At 42.7% G+C, this 17886-nt stretch overlaps 1 protein-coding gene across 1 annotated transcript; it reads left to right on the top strand.

Moving 5' to 3' along the window:
* Positions 1-1005: 1005 nt before the first annotated feature.
* On the top strand, positions 1006-14534 carry map2k2a (mitogen-activated protein kinase kinase 2a). Its single transcript, XM_075485167.1, has 11 exons — positions 1006-1885; positions 2151-2361; positions 3126-3272; positions 3423-3500; positions 3919-3970; positions 9419-9543; positions 10129-10342; positions 10533-10597; positions 10681-10742; positions 12583-12628; positions 12728-14534. The coding sequence occupies exons 1-11, from the start codon at positions 1797-1799 to the stop codon at positions 12836-12838; spliced, it is 1200 nt and encodes a 399-aa protein (XP_075341282.1). The 5' UTR covers positions 1006-1796; the 3' UTR covers positions 12839-14534.
* Positions 14535-17886: the final 3352 nt, after the last annotated feature.

Below are 17886 nucleotides of genomic sequence, written 5' to 3'. Positions count from 1 at the left end.
CCAAAATTTCTCCATCTGCAGCCTTTTCTATACAGAAAATGTGTTTGCAAAGCACTCTGGATTAGTTGGCAGACATTTGTGTATAAAACTGAGATCGATTTGATATTTATTTTGGTCTTCTGAGTTTTTGCCAGAAAAAAAAAAAAAGGCCACGACACGTTCAACAAATGCAGTGTAATGCAAAGCGTTAATGCTTTGTATTATAAGCTACAGAACAATTACACTTTGAAAACTCTAAATTTGATTTCAGGAAATATCCGAACAAGTTTAAACTTTTTATTTTGTTGCGATCAAATTTTCCAACAGAAATATTTCAGAGGATACAATATTATTAGAATGGATTCCCAAAGAAAGATAGTTGGCCCAAGATGTAAGAACGTGTCATGGGAGAACACAGCGAAAATATTGATGATAATAATAGTAATACTACAATAATGTATATATATATATATATATATAAAATAACAAAATAAGAGTAAAAATAAAATAACATACATATACAGACATATATTGACAAGACAAGAGGAACTTTATATCTTGAAGCATTAGATGAGGTGAGAGAGCTAGTGGGAAAAACAATTTACAGCATGTTTTTTAAAGAGTAGAGGTGCTACGCCAGGTGTCAAGGGTGCTATCATTAGCACCATTAATCCAAGCTGTTGAAAGCTCCACGTATATGACGTCCAAAAAAGAGAGAGAGTCATCGACTGGGTGCTCAGAGAATGAGGTGCCTTCCAGCGGGTTGCAGTCATTTTCAGTCCAGCAAAGATGACTCGCTTTTTGAGTTTACGAACAAGTTTAATTTAAATGCTTTGTGTTTTTATTTTATAAAACTATTTTTTATTTTTATAAATTAATGGTACTTCACACTGGTTCTGTACTGTTAAAGATCTTCAGTTCCCTCTGGTCGCCAGTGGGTGGCAGTAACGTACCTTGCTGCGTGTGCATCAACTGACATTAAATGCATAAAGCTGCAGAGAGTGGCTCAAACGGTTGGTTGAACTGGGCTTGCACATCGTTAAAAAGAAAAAAAGAAAAGTTTACCGGAGCTGTTATAAACAACACACGTCGTACATCCCTCGTGGGATTTATTTTATTTGACATATCTCGTATGAACTTGGCTGACAGTTTCAGTCTCGCGCTATTTATGCAGGGCTCATACTCCCTGTGGGTGTCGTACAGGTTTGGTGCTGTATGTGCTGCAGGCAGCTGTAGTTTCCTGTATTGAGGCTCCAGCGGTCAGTAGCAAGCCCTGTGCATTTCAGAGCCTCGCGCACTGAGCTGAAACACGGAAAGATTACTGTTCGGACCCTGTAGGGATTTTAGCAGTCAGTCTCCTGGTGTAGCTGCCGGTAAAACCGAGGCGCACAGTGGACTTGTAGAAGCTGAGAGGCGAGCGGGCTGCAGCACAGACTGAGAGACGCAGAGCACGATTTTTTTTTCTAGGAGCTAGCACTAGCTACTAGCTGCTAGGTGGCTAATGGGAAGCAGCAGCAGGTAGATAACCCAGAAGAAGCCGGATAAAAGAAACGTGTTTATTTAAAATATATTAGAAAAAAAGACTTTTAAAGGGCTTATTGGCATGATACCTTTGACCAAATTGGCAAACTGACATGCTACCGAAAGTACATTAACTTTGCTAACGCTAGCTAGCATCCTTCCCTAGCCACCTGAAGCGAATCCTGTTGCTTTTACAGACTGACTTTAGAACAAGGAACAGGTTAGACCAGCAGCTGCCCAGCTCTCTGCAGAAAAGTGTTTTATTGGGAAAGTCTGTGAGGCTAGGTGTTGTTATAATGGCTCCCAAAAGAAGACCCGTTCCCCTGAACATTACGCCCATTGGCGAGGGACAGGCCACCTCCAATACCATCGATGCGGCATCTGAGTAAGTACCACTACTGTAAGTTTAAAATAAGTTGTGCTCGTGTTACACAAGTAAACTTTATCCAGAGGGGACTGCACAAAATGGTGTTCACGAGGATTATAGCCCAACAATTGAGAAGATTCTTTTCGTGTATGTTCATGCATCATGTTGTTCCATCCGTCATTGCTGTGTTTTGGACCCCAAGGCTGTTGCAGAATAACCAGTGTTTCATCTCCCTCCGCCTGTGTACTTACCTTTATTTATACAAATGTCTCCTCCTTCAAAGAGCCAACCTCGAGGCCTTACAAAAGAAGCTGGGTGAGTTGGACCTGGATGAACAACAGAGGAAACGACTGGAAGCCTTTCTTACCCAGAAAGCTCAGGTCGGGGAGTTGAAAGATGAAGATTTTGACCCTATATGTGAGCTCGGTGCCGGAAACGGTGGAGTGGTCAACAAGGTCCGCCATAAACCTTCGGGTTTGGTCATGGCTCGAAAGGTGAAGCTTGATGGTTTTTGCACTTGACCAACATGCATGAGGCTCCTTTAACTCATCAGCAGGAACCATGTATTGCACAAAAATATGGAAACAGAAGAGGTTCATTTTAATCTATTAAATATATAATGTGAGCTTTAAGTTATCTGAAAACAACATCTAACTAAAAACAGTAGTAGCTGTTGTTGTAGCTAATACATATTACTTTTTTTATTTTTTGCTTTTGTGATGAGTAAGAAAACTGATGATGGAGAAATAGCACATATATCTCGAGGTCATGACTGCAAATGTGGCAGAGTCATATTGGGTTTATTTTCCTACTGTAGGGTGTCTGGCCTCATGTTGAAAATAATTAAACGTAAAGCTACATATGTAACAATGAAAACCCCCACCCCCCCCAAAAAAAACAAAAACTTGCCTGAGCAGTCGATTTGATGATCACACTCTGCTGCAGCAACTCAAGCAAGCTCAGGCTTGAGGCTCTCGAGTGTTAGCATGTGCTTCAACATGTCAGTTGGGTTTTTCTTCCCTAGAAATTGTTGAGATGCTGAGAAACGACTTGGAAATATGGGAACTTGCTTTTTTTCTCGTAAATTGTCATGAGACATCTTCAATGCAGATTGATCAGTGTGTGTGCTGACATTGCTAATACTAGTCATAATCTAGTTTGGCTTGACGCTGTTTCTTAACTTTTTCATTCATCCGTGACCCCAAATTGAACAGCGTTTCACTTTTCTTTTTTTTTTTTTAACCTTTTTCCTCCTCAGTTGATCCACCTGGAAATAAAGCCTGCCATCAGAAACCAGATCATCAGAGAGCTGCAGGTGCTGCATGAATGCAACTCTCCCTACATTGTGGGATTCTATGGAGCTTTTTACAGTGATGGAGAGATCAGCATCTGTATGGAGCACATGGTAAGAGACACAAACAGCCATTAATGGGATTGGGAATAAGTGTTTTAATAACAAGAAAAGAATCTTATACAGCTGTGAAAAGCATGTATTCTCAACAAGCAATGTGTAGTTTATCATCAGTCCTATAAAGTCACTTTTTGTTCTCTACAGGATGGCGGATCATTGGACCAGGTCCTTAAGGAAGCCAGAAGAATCCCAGAAGATATCCTTGGAAATGTTAGCATAGCTGTATGTACATTATTCATGTTTCATGAATATTATTATTATTTTTTTTTTGTACATTTTAAAACTCTCAAAGTTTAGTTTTACCAGAGATTTTTTTTAAGTATTGTTTCAAGTATTTTAAACGTCGTTGCTGAATTAGGTGCTCCTGCAAAGATTTCTGCTTAACATTTGAGATTAATATATTGCTGCATTTGCATTGCACAGTGTGGGTGTGTGAGCCAATGTGAGCTGTCCAGTCATGCAGTAGGACTCGCCTTATCTTGCGCCCTTTACTCTTGCATTATGTTTAAAGTGTAATTGTGGAATCACCAGAATGTTAATTATTTATTGTTATCAGTACAAGAGAAAGCCTCTTGTGTGTGTGGACTCTACGTTGTGCCTTGTGTGAACTTGTTTTAAATGTTGTGTCTCTGGTTTTCAGGTGTTGAGGGGATTAGCTTATCTGCGGGAGAAGCACCAGATTATGCACAGAGGTAAGAACACTCTCTGGTCTCAGGCTGTGTTTGGTATCACTCACAAGCCTATCTAGTCTTTATAGGGAGCTAACGGAGAGACGGGGATATATGGCTGCTGATGTATTTCGGACACTACTGGAACGCAGCAGTCCTTCATAATTAATTTGTCCGATTTTCAGTACCATCAACAAACGCCAGCAGGGTGGGTATGTGCCAAATCTGAGGTGATGGACCAACACAAGTTTGGTGTTTTTGATCGAGTGCATGTTGGAATTGGCTTTTTTTTTTTTTTTTTTTTTTTTTGACACAAACCTGTACGCACCTCTGACGTTTTTTTTTTTTTCTTTTTTTTACTCCGTCCACCTAGCAAGCAAGGAGTGGGCGGCTGTAGCTCAGGAGGAAGAGCAGTCGCCCACCAATCGGAAGGTCGGTGGTTCGACTCCGGCTTCCTCAGGCTACATTTCGAAGTGTCCTTGGGCAAGACACTGAACCCCACGTTGTGTGTGTATAGACATAGACGTGCTGTATGAGTGTGTGTGAATGGGTGAATGTGGCATGTAGTTAGAAGCTCTTTGAGTGGTCAGCTAGACTAGAAAAGCGCTATACAAGTACAGTCCATTTACCATAAATGCATTTTAGGCCTCAACATACAAACTTTGAATTAAAGTTACAAGTGGTTCCAGAAAACACAGAATGAGGTGTTAATATTCTTGTGCGAACACATACGCTAAGTTGACATTAGGTGAATGGCGGATGGTGGACTTGAAGGAGAAATGAAGGCTTGTGACACAAACAATCGACTTGAAGGGTGTTGAGTGTACGAAGCAGTTGAGGAGGAGGCTTTTTGAGGAATTGTTGGTGGACTTGAAGGAGAAGGAATTTGCGGGTACGCATCATCAGTAGTGTACCTCTGGGTCATGGGGTGTTTCGGCCTTAACACTATACACCCTCTCCAGAGGCGGCCAGCTTCAGGGTGATCAGTCCTGAGCTTGCGTCCCAAGCCCAATTAGCCTGTTGGCAGACATCTCAGGGCACTATGCATGGCAGGGGCGTCCAGTTCCCTGAGTCAGGCCTAGGCTGGCTGACCGCATACCTCGTGCTGCACTACTTGGGGGCCCAACTGGGGTTGTTCCTCTTCAGGCAAAGCCATTGGCTGCTCCTTTCGGCTGCCTCTGATGCGTCTTTGACAGCTGTGTTTGCAGGCTCTGGCCCCTAAGTCCCATGTCCCTCAGAAGTTTGGTGGCAGATTTTCCCACAAAGCCTCTGCACCCAACCTCCACTGGGCGGACTTCGGTATTCCAGCCTTGATGTCGAGCTTCTGCAGCCAACTCGGAATACCGCAGGTGTTTCCGCTCGTATGCCTCCTCTATGGAGTCCTCCCAGGGTACAGTGAGCTCGACCATGTATACCTTCTTTAGGGAGGGTGACCAGAGCACCAGATCAGGCCTCAAGGTGGTAGTGGCGATCTCTGATGGGAAAACCAGCTGTTTGCCAACATCTGCCAGCATCTTCCAGTCGTGTGCTGGGCACAGCTGGCTCCTCTCTGATGGTTTAGAGTTACTCCTGGCAGCTGTGGCCCCTTCACGGACAAAGGCAGTTCCCCATGAGGTTTTAGATGTTGGCAGCGGTAGGGAATTGATGCTGGATCGTTTTCCCTCCAGTGTGGAAGCAAGGCTCTTCAAAACTTGATTGTGGCGCCAAGTGTACCGTCGCTGGGTGAGGCTGGTTTTGCACCCTGTGAGTATGTGTCGGAGGGAGGCTGGCTTGGCGCACAGGACGCACGTAGGGTCTTCACCAAAACACTGATGGAGATTAGTTGGAGATGGAAGGACAGTGAAAAGCAATTGGATATGTCAGAACTAAATAACAGTTTGTAAACAACCGTCTTCAGTGCCACGGTGGCCCAGTTGTTGTAGCTTGCGTGTAGGTATTTGAAAAATGAGCTACACTACAGCATATCCCAGGAATGTTTATGGTTAGGACTGAACAATTACGGTATTGGTAATTTACATTTCCCTCAAACTTCTTTCTGCAGCGTTTTATGTCGGTGCAAAAGGAAACTAAACTGGAGATCAGTTAGTTGCTAGCAGAATTACTTGCTTGTGATGATACGCATTCATACTTTAACACAAATTTACTGTTTTGAGACATTAATATTTTAGTAGGTCTGTTAAATCTAACGAGAAATGCTTTTGCAGGGAATGATATAAAAAAAAAACAGGGTGATGTGTATTCACCATGTATGGCCTTTTGAGTCCATTATCCATGAGCACAAAGAGCAACATTTGTGGTTGCACTCTTAAGTGGTATTTTATGACATTTGCAGCCTCCGTAGCATTAATGCAATCTAAATACTTTTATCGCTTGCTGGGGGAAGCATGATGATTCCCAATCCTTCTAATAGTAGTGAAGTTTTGTCGAGACAACCAGCAGCAGTTCTGATCATGTTACATTACATTTGGGTGGTAAAAAGTCATTAAAAAGAATAAAAATTACCCTGCTCTTCTCTGGTCACTTCTTAATGGAACTCTTGTTACTTGGACAATTGGTGCAAAAACACCGACTCCAGTTCTGTGACACAAACCATTTGACGCGTCAGGTTAGCGCATTTTAAGTAATTACACACACTGGATTGATTCCAGTGTTCCTCTGGCCTTTTTTCATTCAGGTTCATATAAACTTTCTTCGTTTGTTTTCCTAGATATGCTCTGTTTCGACTTTTATTTACCGCGCTCACCACAATGCAAGCTATCATGTGGGAGTGTTGCCATGTTCCTGATCAAAGACGTTTGTAGCATATTACAGCTTTGCATTCAAACTAAATCACAAGTCACACCTCGGTGAAGTCGAAGGCCGGGAGGTTTTTCCACAACACACCAGCGAGGAGTCATGGGTGTGCTGTTTTGAGAAGCCCTGTTGAAGGGAGCGGTCAGACGGGCATGGTGCAGGACTGTGAAGTTTGACTGTGCTTCAGGGTCAGTGGTACTCCAGGATGGAGTTGTCTGAGCACAGGCGGTAATTACAGCCTCTCAGATGTGATTATAGAGCAGCCGCGCCCTGTTGACCCCTCCCTCTGTGTCTCCCTCCATCGTTCTCCCACTCTTTTATGCCTCTTTTTTTCTCAGTTACTCTTCGTATGTCCTTGGTCAGTAGAAGAAGGGGGCGGTGGTGTTACACACACCACAGAGGACAGATTAAAGGGCTCAGCCTTTCTTTTTTCCTTTTTTTTTTTTTTTTTTTTTTTTGAAGGATGTTTTTTGGTGATAAATGTGGTATGTGGAGGACTGGGCTTCTCTATAACAGAGGCTCAACAAAAGCAGTGGGGGTGGGGGCTGTTGTGTGTGTCACCTGCAGCTCTCATGGTCGGCTGTAGTCTTGCTCTGAACAATTCTGTTGTATGCAAAAAGTGTTTTATGTAACCTCCAGTACGGTTGTTTTTGGCTTAAAGGCGGGGTAGGGGATCTTTTTCTGGAACATTTTTTTACGTATTGCTTGAAATACTCTTCACACCCTCATTGCAACCAATTAATTAAAAGTTTTGACACAAATATGAAAAGTTTTAGTGGCCTCTAGAACGTACAATCTAGGAAAAACAGTATCCAATCATTGTGAACGGACCGTTCACAATGATTGGATTCTGATGCCGTCTATCAAACTGCAATCTGCTCCTCCCTCCCCCTCCTTCCCCCTGTGCACGTACCCTGCTCCGTGAACGAAGCTTGGCAGGAAGCTAAACTAGAGCCAGCTTGACTAGCACCTAGCATTATTAAACGTATAGTTAGCATAAACTAAATACTAAATACGACAACGATCGATGCTTGCTGTCAGAACAGCGCTTGTGCACCTTCGTGCGCGTTCATGTACTCTAGAGGCGTGCCTTCGGGGGGAAAGTGAAGAAAAGGGTTGGGACTTTTTACCTGTGTATTTTCAAAATGCAGCTTCGCTGGACTCAAAATCCAGGATCTCCTACCCTACCTTTAAATGGGAAAAACATTGCATCATTTGGACATAGTCGCATGTAATCTCATTCATGTACATATCTCCACTAGTTGTTCCGTACAGGAGCTGAAACAGTATTGTGGAAATGTTTTGGGCCCTTTGGATGTTTAGATTCTTACCCGTTACATATTGCCACCAGGGAAGCATCTGATTGGTCCCCAATGCATTTGTAGCATGGAATTTCAGTTCACAAAAAAAAAAAAAGAGGAAATATTGCTCAGTATCCAAGATGGATGAACAACAGCCCTGCCAAGCACCTCAAAATTATGTATCCACTATGTACTCTACTTACATGTGCATGTAAAATTATGCACTTTTATCAGGTTGTCCTAAAAAAAAAAAAAAAAGATAGTTGTTTACTAATTAATACGAAACTTAGTATTTTTCATTGGATATGAGTTTGCTACAGCATCGCCACCAGTCTCGCCATCTTCGCCGAGCTCCTGCAGTTGCCCGAACTTCCAGCCCTGCTGCAGGCAGACGGGCTCACAGCTCCGCTCCTTCATTAACAGCTAAAAACATGAACACAACAAACGCAGAGCTGGCTGCCGTTGCGGCATACAACTTACTTGAAATGGTTTTTTATTGTTCTCATGACAACGTGGTCGGAAACAGTTAAAACTGCGCAGCTTGTAGTCTGCCTGCGTCTGTCCTGCGAACTGCCGAATGCTCCCACTTCACCCTTTGAAATATGTCGTATTTTCCAGGTAAATGATCGTTCAGGCTCTTTTGTGATGCAAAAATTAAGATGGGGAATCCAGCCTTTTGGCTGAGAGGTGAAACGTGTTCATGATCCAAGAAGAAGTCCAGTTGTCCTTATTCAAGCTCTTATGATTACCATAATTGGGAATCTTCATCAACGTCTTTTGCAGACTTCACCTCAAACAAAAAACGAGACTCATGGAAGCACTGAACAGCATGACACCTAAAATCCACTGATAAACTGCATCACTTCTCAGCTTTCCTTTTAAAATACAACACGAGTTTGGTCATTTCTGTAAGTTGTCTGTTTATGACCAAATGGTTTATTTCATTGCTATTGTTTACAATCAGGAGAACCAGAACTGCGAAGGGAAAATGTGGAGGTGGAGGACTTTTTGTTAAAAGCATTTTATGCCTCTCGAATTGTCATTTTTTCCTCTGTGCAAGTATTTTCCTTGTTATTGGTAGCAGCCACTGTCAACACAAGCCAACATGCATCTTGGAGAACTTGGCGCAGCTTATATGAAGTTAGGCGCTAAAAACTATTCATAGCAATATTTTTAATTACAGCCTGTTTTACTGGCTAAATGTTTGGCACGGCACTGTGGTATATTACCAGAAAAGTTGCAAGATGTTTGATTGCTGCTTCTTTAGTTATGTCACCTCCCTTGCACTGCTCAGTTTTTTGTGTTTTTTTTTCTCAGTAGAGTATGAAAGTGCGAGTTTTAAGTGTCTCTTGTTTGTTTGTCTCCCCCTGCCATATAGACGTGAAGCCCTCCAACATCCTGGTCAACTCTCGTGGGGAGATCAAGCTGTGCGACTTTGGTGTGAGCGGCCAGCTCATAGATTCCATGGCCAACTCCTTTGTTGGAACGCGCTCCTACATGTCTGTGAGTCAGCACTGCAACGCCTGCGCCCCCACCCCTTTTCCTCTGGCCCTATCCCCACTTTCCTTCTTCACTCCTCTCACATGGCTCTTGTTCACTGGTTCTGCCCTCCGCCTTCCTTTCCTCTGCCCCTCCCTTACTCAACCTGCCAAGAAGCGAGGGCTGTGCCCAGGAAAGGGCTCTTTGGCAGTTAGGGAGACAACTGTTCTTGCGTTCTCGTTATTCTATCTCCCCAATCTTAAACACCTGGTGGATACAGTGCCACAAGCTGCTTCTTTCTCATCCTTTAAAGCATCGCTGGAGTAGAGGTCCTTTCCCCGAGATTGTAATTCTTAACACGCCCATACACGCACACACCTGTCCTTGTTCACCCTTCTGACTAAATCTGCTCTTCCTTTCCTGCCAAACCTCTTTATTCTGTCCTCTTGCCCTAACCACACCTCACCTCTCCATAACCCCCCCCCTTCCTCTCCCCTTCCCACTTCTCTCCTCTACTTCCTGTGCTTTTTTTTCCCGCACACACTCTCGCCTTCCAGCATCTTGGCTCTACCTGCTTTCTCTCTGATGTATTTGTGTGTTTCTCAACAGCCGGAGAGACTGCAGGGCACTCACTACTCAGTTCAGTCTGACGTATGGAGCATGGGGCTGTCCCTGGTGGAGCTGGCGATTGGCCGCTACCCCATCCCCCCACCAGACGCCAAAGAGCTGGAAGCCATCTTCGGACGTGCCGTTATGGATGGGGCTGAGGGAGAGCCTCACACCAACATGCAGAGACCTAGACCACCTGGCAGGCCTGTTAGCGGTATGAAATGCAAAAGAATCGGATGCAGAGTTAGCAGTAACGATTTTTTTTTTTTTATTCAAATCAGGTTTGGAAGATAAAAGCCTACACACTTGATTGAATAAAAAATTTTTAAAAAAAAGCTTGTCTTACATCTGATTTACAGTAATGTTAATTAAAATGATGTCTGTTATATGCAAATTCACCACAGGACATGGGATGGACAGTCGACCTGCCATGGCCATCTTTGAGCTTTTGGACTACATTGTGAATGAGGTTAGAGAAATAACTGGTTTGGAAATATTAACACTTACTTTCAGTTCTATTTCTGATGTTTGATTCTTGCTTCTCTTCCTCAGCCCCCACCGAAACTGCCGCACGGTGTCTTCACCAGTGACTTCCAGGACTTTGTGACAAAATGGTGAGGAATCCATAGTTCTCCGGCCTGCTCTTAAAATCTGAGTAAAACGGAAATAAATGATTTCCCTTCTGAGTCCGTCACGTCACAGAAAAGTATGCGAAGCGTTTTTCCGACCTGATAGACAGATCTCGGGTCAGCTCACGTGAGCCACACTAATGGGTCAAACTGAGCTTGTTTTAACCAAAGCAAACTCTCAGACGTCAAATCATGAACACATACTGACGATATTAGATATTTCAGTCCCCGTCAAGCTTTGTTGCCAATGTTGTCAGATGGTGCAGCTGCATTGTCAAGTCCTGTAGATAATTCGAGCCTCGGTGCAGCGTGACCACATCAGCGATGGAAGGAGAGACTCAGGACTGCAGTCACAGCATTGCATCCGTCCATTCCAACGGTCTCCAGTTTGGAAAACTAACAAATGAAAAAGGAGCCAGGTGTTGGCCCCAGTTTATCCACCAACCAGTTGCTGCTGAAACTTTTAGTCTTGGAATCGGTGTGCAGCCTAAAGGCTGATTTATGCTTCAGACGCAAAGCCTCTGACGCTTGGACGCAGAGCCTCTGCGATCGTCAAAATCTTGACCACTCCCCCACGCAGAGGCTCTGCGCGCGTTGTCATGCACCTCAGAAAAATCCTGACTACGCGACAGATGCACGCAGACCACCAACGGAAGTGCACAGACAAAAGCGGCTGTGAATGGTCCTCGGTGTGCCTTTCCGGTTGTCTGTGTGGCTTCCTCCTTTGCATTTTCGCCAACTCCAATAAAAGAAGCTGTTCTTCTTCGATGTCGAGCAACTCCAGATCCATATCTTGCATACACTTTTTTTTTTTTTTGAAAAATAAACACTTCCGCCAGCGCCCCCGAAGTTCTCGTCACTGCCCACCGAAATTCTCGCGAGGGGAAACTGCTGTGCGTCCAGAGAAATTCCAGACCGAGGTTGCAGAACCATAACATGAAAAGTGGTTCGCGACCAGAGCAAAGCAACACGTCAAGACGATAGACGCAGAACTATAATCCGCCCTTGAATCTACGATGTGCACTCCAGGGATTGGGTGCCCGTAAAATTTCATAATGACCACGGTACATGTGGTTAACCTGCTCCTTTAATTCACCGGCTGCAAATCTGAATGTCTCAACTGGTGTGTCGCCAGATCTGCGATGGTACCCCATTTCAGCCTTTAGTTTTTTAACTAAATGAGTTAATTTATTTATTTTTCACATATTACTTAAGTGGACAGTCCAAGTTCTGCAATATCTGGCATCCAGGCAATACTCCTGTTGAGTCAAGGAAGACCTGTTAGTTAGCTTGCAGCTAATCTGAAGCTAATCCACTCTAGCGGAGTAGCTTTTATTTGTAACACTGTATCAGTACAATTATACAGCTTTTTGCTAGTCTTTTATACTCAGTTCCTCTGTGTTCTAGAAGTGTACAGAAAATTGCTGAAAATCAGTTTAACAGCCCAACACAATTTAGAAAAAACGGTTTAGTCTTTTAACATGTTTTAAGTAACTATTGTCTAACATCTTTCCATCCAAATCTCTGAATTTGCTTCCCTCATGTAAAACAAAATGGCATCATTCTGAATATAACATGCTTCAAATTTCCACAAGACTAAGGTGCATGTAGTGGACTTCCCAACTACTTTGGATGTTACAAAATCCTCTTGTTTGCACTGTTTGTAAACCTAGAAGTGAGCTTATTCCATGCATATGTTTTACTGTACACTGAAAGTAAAACGATCAAGTAACAATGAGTAAAATACTTTCTTTATAGTGGATATGAATATCAACAAGAGAAATGGATGTTTGATTCATATGTTTGGTTTCCTCTGTGTCTGCAGTTTGATTAAAAACCCAGCTGAGAGGGCAGATCTGAAGATGCTTATGGTGGGTAACTGAACAATTTGCTTGAACCGAGCAAATTTATTTGTTGAACCAACATTGACGGTACTTCCATTGCAAACACAAGTTTCCTTGTGGTTTCAGAGTCACACGTTCATCAAGCGAGCAGAAGTGGAAGGAGTGGACTTTGCCGGCTGGTTGTGCAGAACGATGGGCCTCAACCAGCCCAGCACTCCCACCCGCACCACTGAGTGATGCCTCCCCTTGCGCCCTCAGCACTGCCCTCACACATACATATACTTTGCGTACACAAGCCACACCACACTTTCTGGCACTTTTTCCATCTTGCTCTTGGGTAAAATGGTTTTGGCTTCCCTTTCATTTATTTCTTCACCAGCAGCAGGGCCCATTTAGTCATTGTATCGTAAGACCGCAGCTCCACCACAACAGTGTCTCGAGCAGCCACAGCTCATGTTTTCACACTGGTACAGAAAATGTAAAGCACTGAAGGGCTGCCACTGTGTCAGCAGAACATGCATTGACAAACTTGTTTTGTATTGTTGAATATTCTGTGTTTATCTTTTCTATAGTGATGGTTGGTTGTGGCTTGTGGGGTCTTTTATTAACCTGCTGAAGAGATTTGTCAGGCGGTAAATGAGAGGGAAATCTGAGCGCATTACTTATTCGCAAACTCTGTATAGGTTTACTGGAGGTGAGTGCAACTATTTTGATTGAAAAGCAATTTTGTCTGAATTATTCATGCTAAAATGGTCTTGGCAGAGACCTCTCAATCTCCTCCAGTACGATACTGTAGTTCGCGAGTGGAGTGCAGGACAAACGTTTAAGAAGTCGCGTTTACTTTTTGGCAAATCAGCGATCACTCTGAAGATGATTTTGTGTAAAGTATCGCAAACCAAAGGGGACACTCGTGGCTACTAAAGTTTGTCAATGGTTGGTCTTTTTGAATTCCTGAGCAGTATATCGGTGTACTTTTGAACGTTCTAAGTTTTCATTCAGTGATCTGCATACCGGTTGTGTTGACATGCTTGTTTTCTTTTTCCAGCGTACATTTGAATTCACGTCTTGCGCTGTATGTCTCACATGAGGAGGAGGAGGAGGCATATCCTGTGGAGGCCTAATATATGCTAGAATGTCTTTGACATTGAGAAAACAATGATCAAAATGTATTCATGGGATGATATAGCATGGTTTATTATCTCTCTAATACTGTATGTGTATTTTATTTCCCGAGATCACGATGGGGGGGGGCGTAAGCTGGTGTTTTTATCAAGCCTGAATATCTGCGATGTCGATATGAATTTTCAATCACGTTGACTTTTTGACTTTTTTTTTTTTTCCCTCTCTCTCTTTTTCTTGTTGTTCTGTACTTTCTCCTAAAGCGTATTTGGTTATATTTTCATCGTACTGCTACGTGTGGCGCTCCAAGCTATTTCTTGGAACACAAGCAACCTTAGGGGGCTTGCTTGTGGAAAAAGACTTTGGTTCAAATACTGTTTAAACTCCCTTCCATGGGATTTAACCCAATTAATTTTGGTGAAAAATGCGGACTCAAAGTGAAATGTCAGATCTGCCAAAAGGTACAAAGAGTCCGACTGAACATTTTAACCCAGGTCAGTGTTGGTCACATGGTGGTGGTGTTACCTGCTAGCCTGCCGTCTTGCTAGAGCCCTTGTATTCTCTCTGCTTATGGCTGCCCTTTCTTATTCCCTCCCCTCCGAAATGTGCATTCGTTAAAAGCAAATGGATGCGTTGTCACTTGTATGTGTACAAAGCTATATACAAAAACAGGAGTACTATTTTGCAGTCTTAATATACAAATTTTTGATTTATGTAAAAGACAAGGAGAAGAGTCATTTTATGATAATATAAAATGTGTTGGATATGGTTATGTGTATAAAAAAAATTTAAATAAAACTTATTTGTGAACGTATTGCTCTCCCCACCAGTATGAATCCATACAGTTTGCAGATCTTCTGTGAAACTTCAGTTGAGTCCACCGTGTTTGAATCATTGATGTTGTCAACACTGCTATAACTTTTGTTCAGCCTGGCTTGTGAGGTCTTCTGCTTTTTGTTTTTAACCAGGAATTTGGGGGTTAAAGCCAGGAGGATTTACCCTAAAACCCTCGAGTAACATACAGTCATTCCAGTATTTTTATACCAAATTTGGTCAATCTTTGTGTAATCTTAGGAAAAAAAAAAAAAAGCCTCGAGTATTCAGACATTTGGAAAAACAAAAGTGAAACAAACTTGGAACAGGGAAATATGCCCGTTACAGTTAACAATCGAACAAGAGAAACAAAGCATCCCAAATGGATCATCAACTTGTAGCTTGGGCCGTGTATGATTTCAGACAGCAAGCGTCAGTGAGCATGTCGGCGGAGTGTCCGCGTGGAGCCCACAGGTGCTAAAAGACGATACACCTTGGACAGGTGGCCATCACAGACGAACATGCATATTCGGTCATTTCTCAAGTTTTCAGGGTTCGGTCGAAATCCTCTGGGAGCAGTGCGCTCGTGATATTAGATTTGGTAACATCCTGACTATGCGCTTGGATTACGAGTGTGCAACCTTCTTGTGTTACAATTTAAAGACTATTGACGAAAAGTTTATTCCGTTTCCTGCCAACTGAAAAGATGTTAACAATGCGCTCGTGGATACTCGTCTGTGATTGGCGGATGTTCAACTGACCGGCGTGGTCCCAACGCACCACTCAACTCATTAGCGCTTGTAACCATAACAACTAATAGCGCCAGTCAGCTAACATTAAATTAACGTTGCTGGCACATTTTAGAGGCAAATAACAGCTGAAAACTCCGTATACCTAAAGAGGGTGAGTAGAGTTCTTAATGCTTTTTAAATCCATTTATTTTAATTTCCTGTCTCTGTACGCGTTATGCTACACTGAGAACACGAGGCAGGCTTGATTTTTACATTTAATTTACAATCGAGACACTTTATGGACACACTTATTGGGGTGCATTTTAATTGTGTTTTCCCATCCTTTTGTTATTTGGCTCTTGCAGTCAACACATTGCCGAATAAATGAGTTGAATTTTGGTCTGCTACAATAAAATTAAAGTGTCATTCACACGAGTTTTTTTTTTTTTTTTTAGTTATAAAAAAGTGTTCACTTTGACCTGGTCAACCATAGTATGCTCCCTGACTTTAGTCAACACCTTTGGCAGAATATTCTTCAGATCCAGGAGGATCAGTTGGGTCATCAGATTATGACCCATAGTGAATAGTTAAAATACTGAGACTGAAAAGTCTCGGTGAAGGGAGGTACATGCAAATTCACGTTGACATGTTCCCTTGTAAGTAGTACATACATAGAGCCAAAGAGGGTTGTGCTTAGAAACAAAACATTCTGTCTGAGTGTCAGGGTTGAGTATTATTACACATTTACAACCACGAGCACTTATTTCTCGCTGCTGACACATAGGTAGGCCAGCAGTTGTATACACATCTGCACACTCATACTAGATATATCAACCATTTGTTAGGGGGTAATGTGGCCGTGTCTTTACGGGGATTGTTGTCTACTGTCTTCTCTTTCGGTTAGAATTAATCAAAACCATCATTCAGACAGTAATGACAAATGCAGATCACATGTGGGACGTCTGGCAGGGAAGTGGACCAGTTCAAATTGGGCTGAAAGGCGACATTGCTATAAAAATATCTGACATCATCTCAGACAGCCTCCCACCGAAAAACAACTCATTTGGACTTTGGATAATTTGGTAAAACTGAAGAGAAGGCACCCTGTAATGTTATGTAGTTCATGAAAACATATGTAGTTTGAAGTCTTCATGTCACTCAAGCACAGCTTACCCACCTGCATCCTCTTCATTTAGCTTTGCAGATTATAGCAACTGCGGACATCAGAAGTCCACACAATGGAGTTCAAGTGCTTTTCTGAGAACCTAAGTAAAAGAAACCCCATTGTGCCTCTGCAGAGACAGAGCTGAACAGCGCCCTCTAGGCAGACAATGTGTCACCGCCTGTTCCTGCTAAACAGCCCTCCATTCCCATGCATGAAGGCAGGCCAGTGTCAAGATCTGCTGCACCATGGGACTGCTGTGGCTACCTGCGAGACTGAAGTCAGAGGCTAAGTGTGTACAAGCAGCAACATTCTGCAAAGCATATCTTCAAATGTATAATTGAAACATTGCTGAAAAGTGCAGACAGGCGGTGAATTGCACAGCATTGGTTCATATGACTGTGAAAAACAGTCACTTGCAAAAAATTGCAATTTATCTGTGAATAGTGTTTGTATAGCTTTGAATTAAATAATAACACTTAATGATTATTTCATATTTATTATTTACATTTGATCAAATGCTTAATTCAAGTTACTTGTGTAACTTGAGGGATTGTGTTTCTTGCGTTGCTTTCGTTTTAAATGCACGACCACACTGAGGATTTCGCTCTTCTAATGCAAGATGAGCCTACGACTCAAAATGTTCGTCTTCAGGAGGCAGTGTAAGTAAAAAAGGAAGCGAAGTCCATTAACCATGCGTCAGCATTAAAAAGGAAACTATTTTACTGTCAGAAAAACAGTAAAACCTCAAAGAAAAAAGTAGAATAAAAAAAAAACAGACATGCAGGCATACATTTCTAAAGATGAGTTATTCAGTGTTCTGCAAATGTTTCTTAAAATTGCTTTTGGTGTAACTACAAATATATATTTTTTCCAACGTAATCTGATTGATTTAAATGACTTATTGTTGTAATCTGATTACCTGACACAGATTATATGTAATCTGTTTCTGCCAAACCGTGGTGGTGGTGCAACTTAACTATCAAATAAATCTTGCTTTCCACCCCCCCCCCCCCCCCTCCTCCTCCTCCATGGTACAATGGCTGGCTCACAGTCACTGTGGGGGCGTACGGATGGGCAGTTGGAAGTGGCGCAACATCAAGTGTACTGTAAATTTGCACATAGGAACTTGCCATTCCCCACAGTGGGTAAGGAACTTTTCGATTGAGTAATGTCCTCACCTGTTGGAGCTTGGCAGGTATTGTGAAGAGAGAAGTTGCGGAGCCAGACTGTGTTCTTGGGGGTTGCTGGCAGCCCCTACTGTATGTGCTGGAATGTGCCAAGACTTGCTTTTTGGGGTGGGACACCATGACCTCAGGCAATAGGATGGGTGGGTGCGACTTTCATAGAAAAAGGAAAGAAGTAGCGAGAGATGAGGCGGGTGAGGAAAGACAATACTTACAACTCCGTTTAGCTTTTAAGCATACGTACCAGTGTGTCCATATGGAGGAATGACAGTC

Source organism: Odontesthes bonariensis, chromosome 15, assembly GCF_027942865.1.
Source record: "Odontesthes bonariensis isolate fOdoBon6 chromosome 15, fOdoBon6.hap1, whole genome shotgun sequence".
Taxonomy (NCBI): domain Eukaryota; kingdom Metazoa; phylum Chordata; class Actinopteri; order Atheriniformes; family Atherinopsidae; genus Odontesthes; species Odontesthes bonariensis.
Note: the sequence above shows the minus strand (reverse complement) of the source record. Positions and strands in the feature narration are given on the sequence as shown.

Bases quoted from the DNA above. Each gene is read 5' to 3' on its own strand.
- map2k2a (XM_075485167.1), top strand. From the start codon at position 1,797: ATGGCTCCCAAAAGAAGACCCGTTCCCCTGAACATTACGCCCATTGGC. The intron at 2,362-3,125 runs GTGAAGCTTGAT...TTTCCTCCTCAG, and splicing joins GTTTGGTCATGGCTCGAAAG to TTGATCCACCTGGAAATAAA. The intron at 3,273-3,422 runs GTAAGAGACACA...TGTTCTCTACAG, and splicing joins GCATCTGTATGGAGCACATG to GATGGCGGATCATTGGACCA.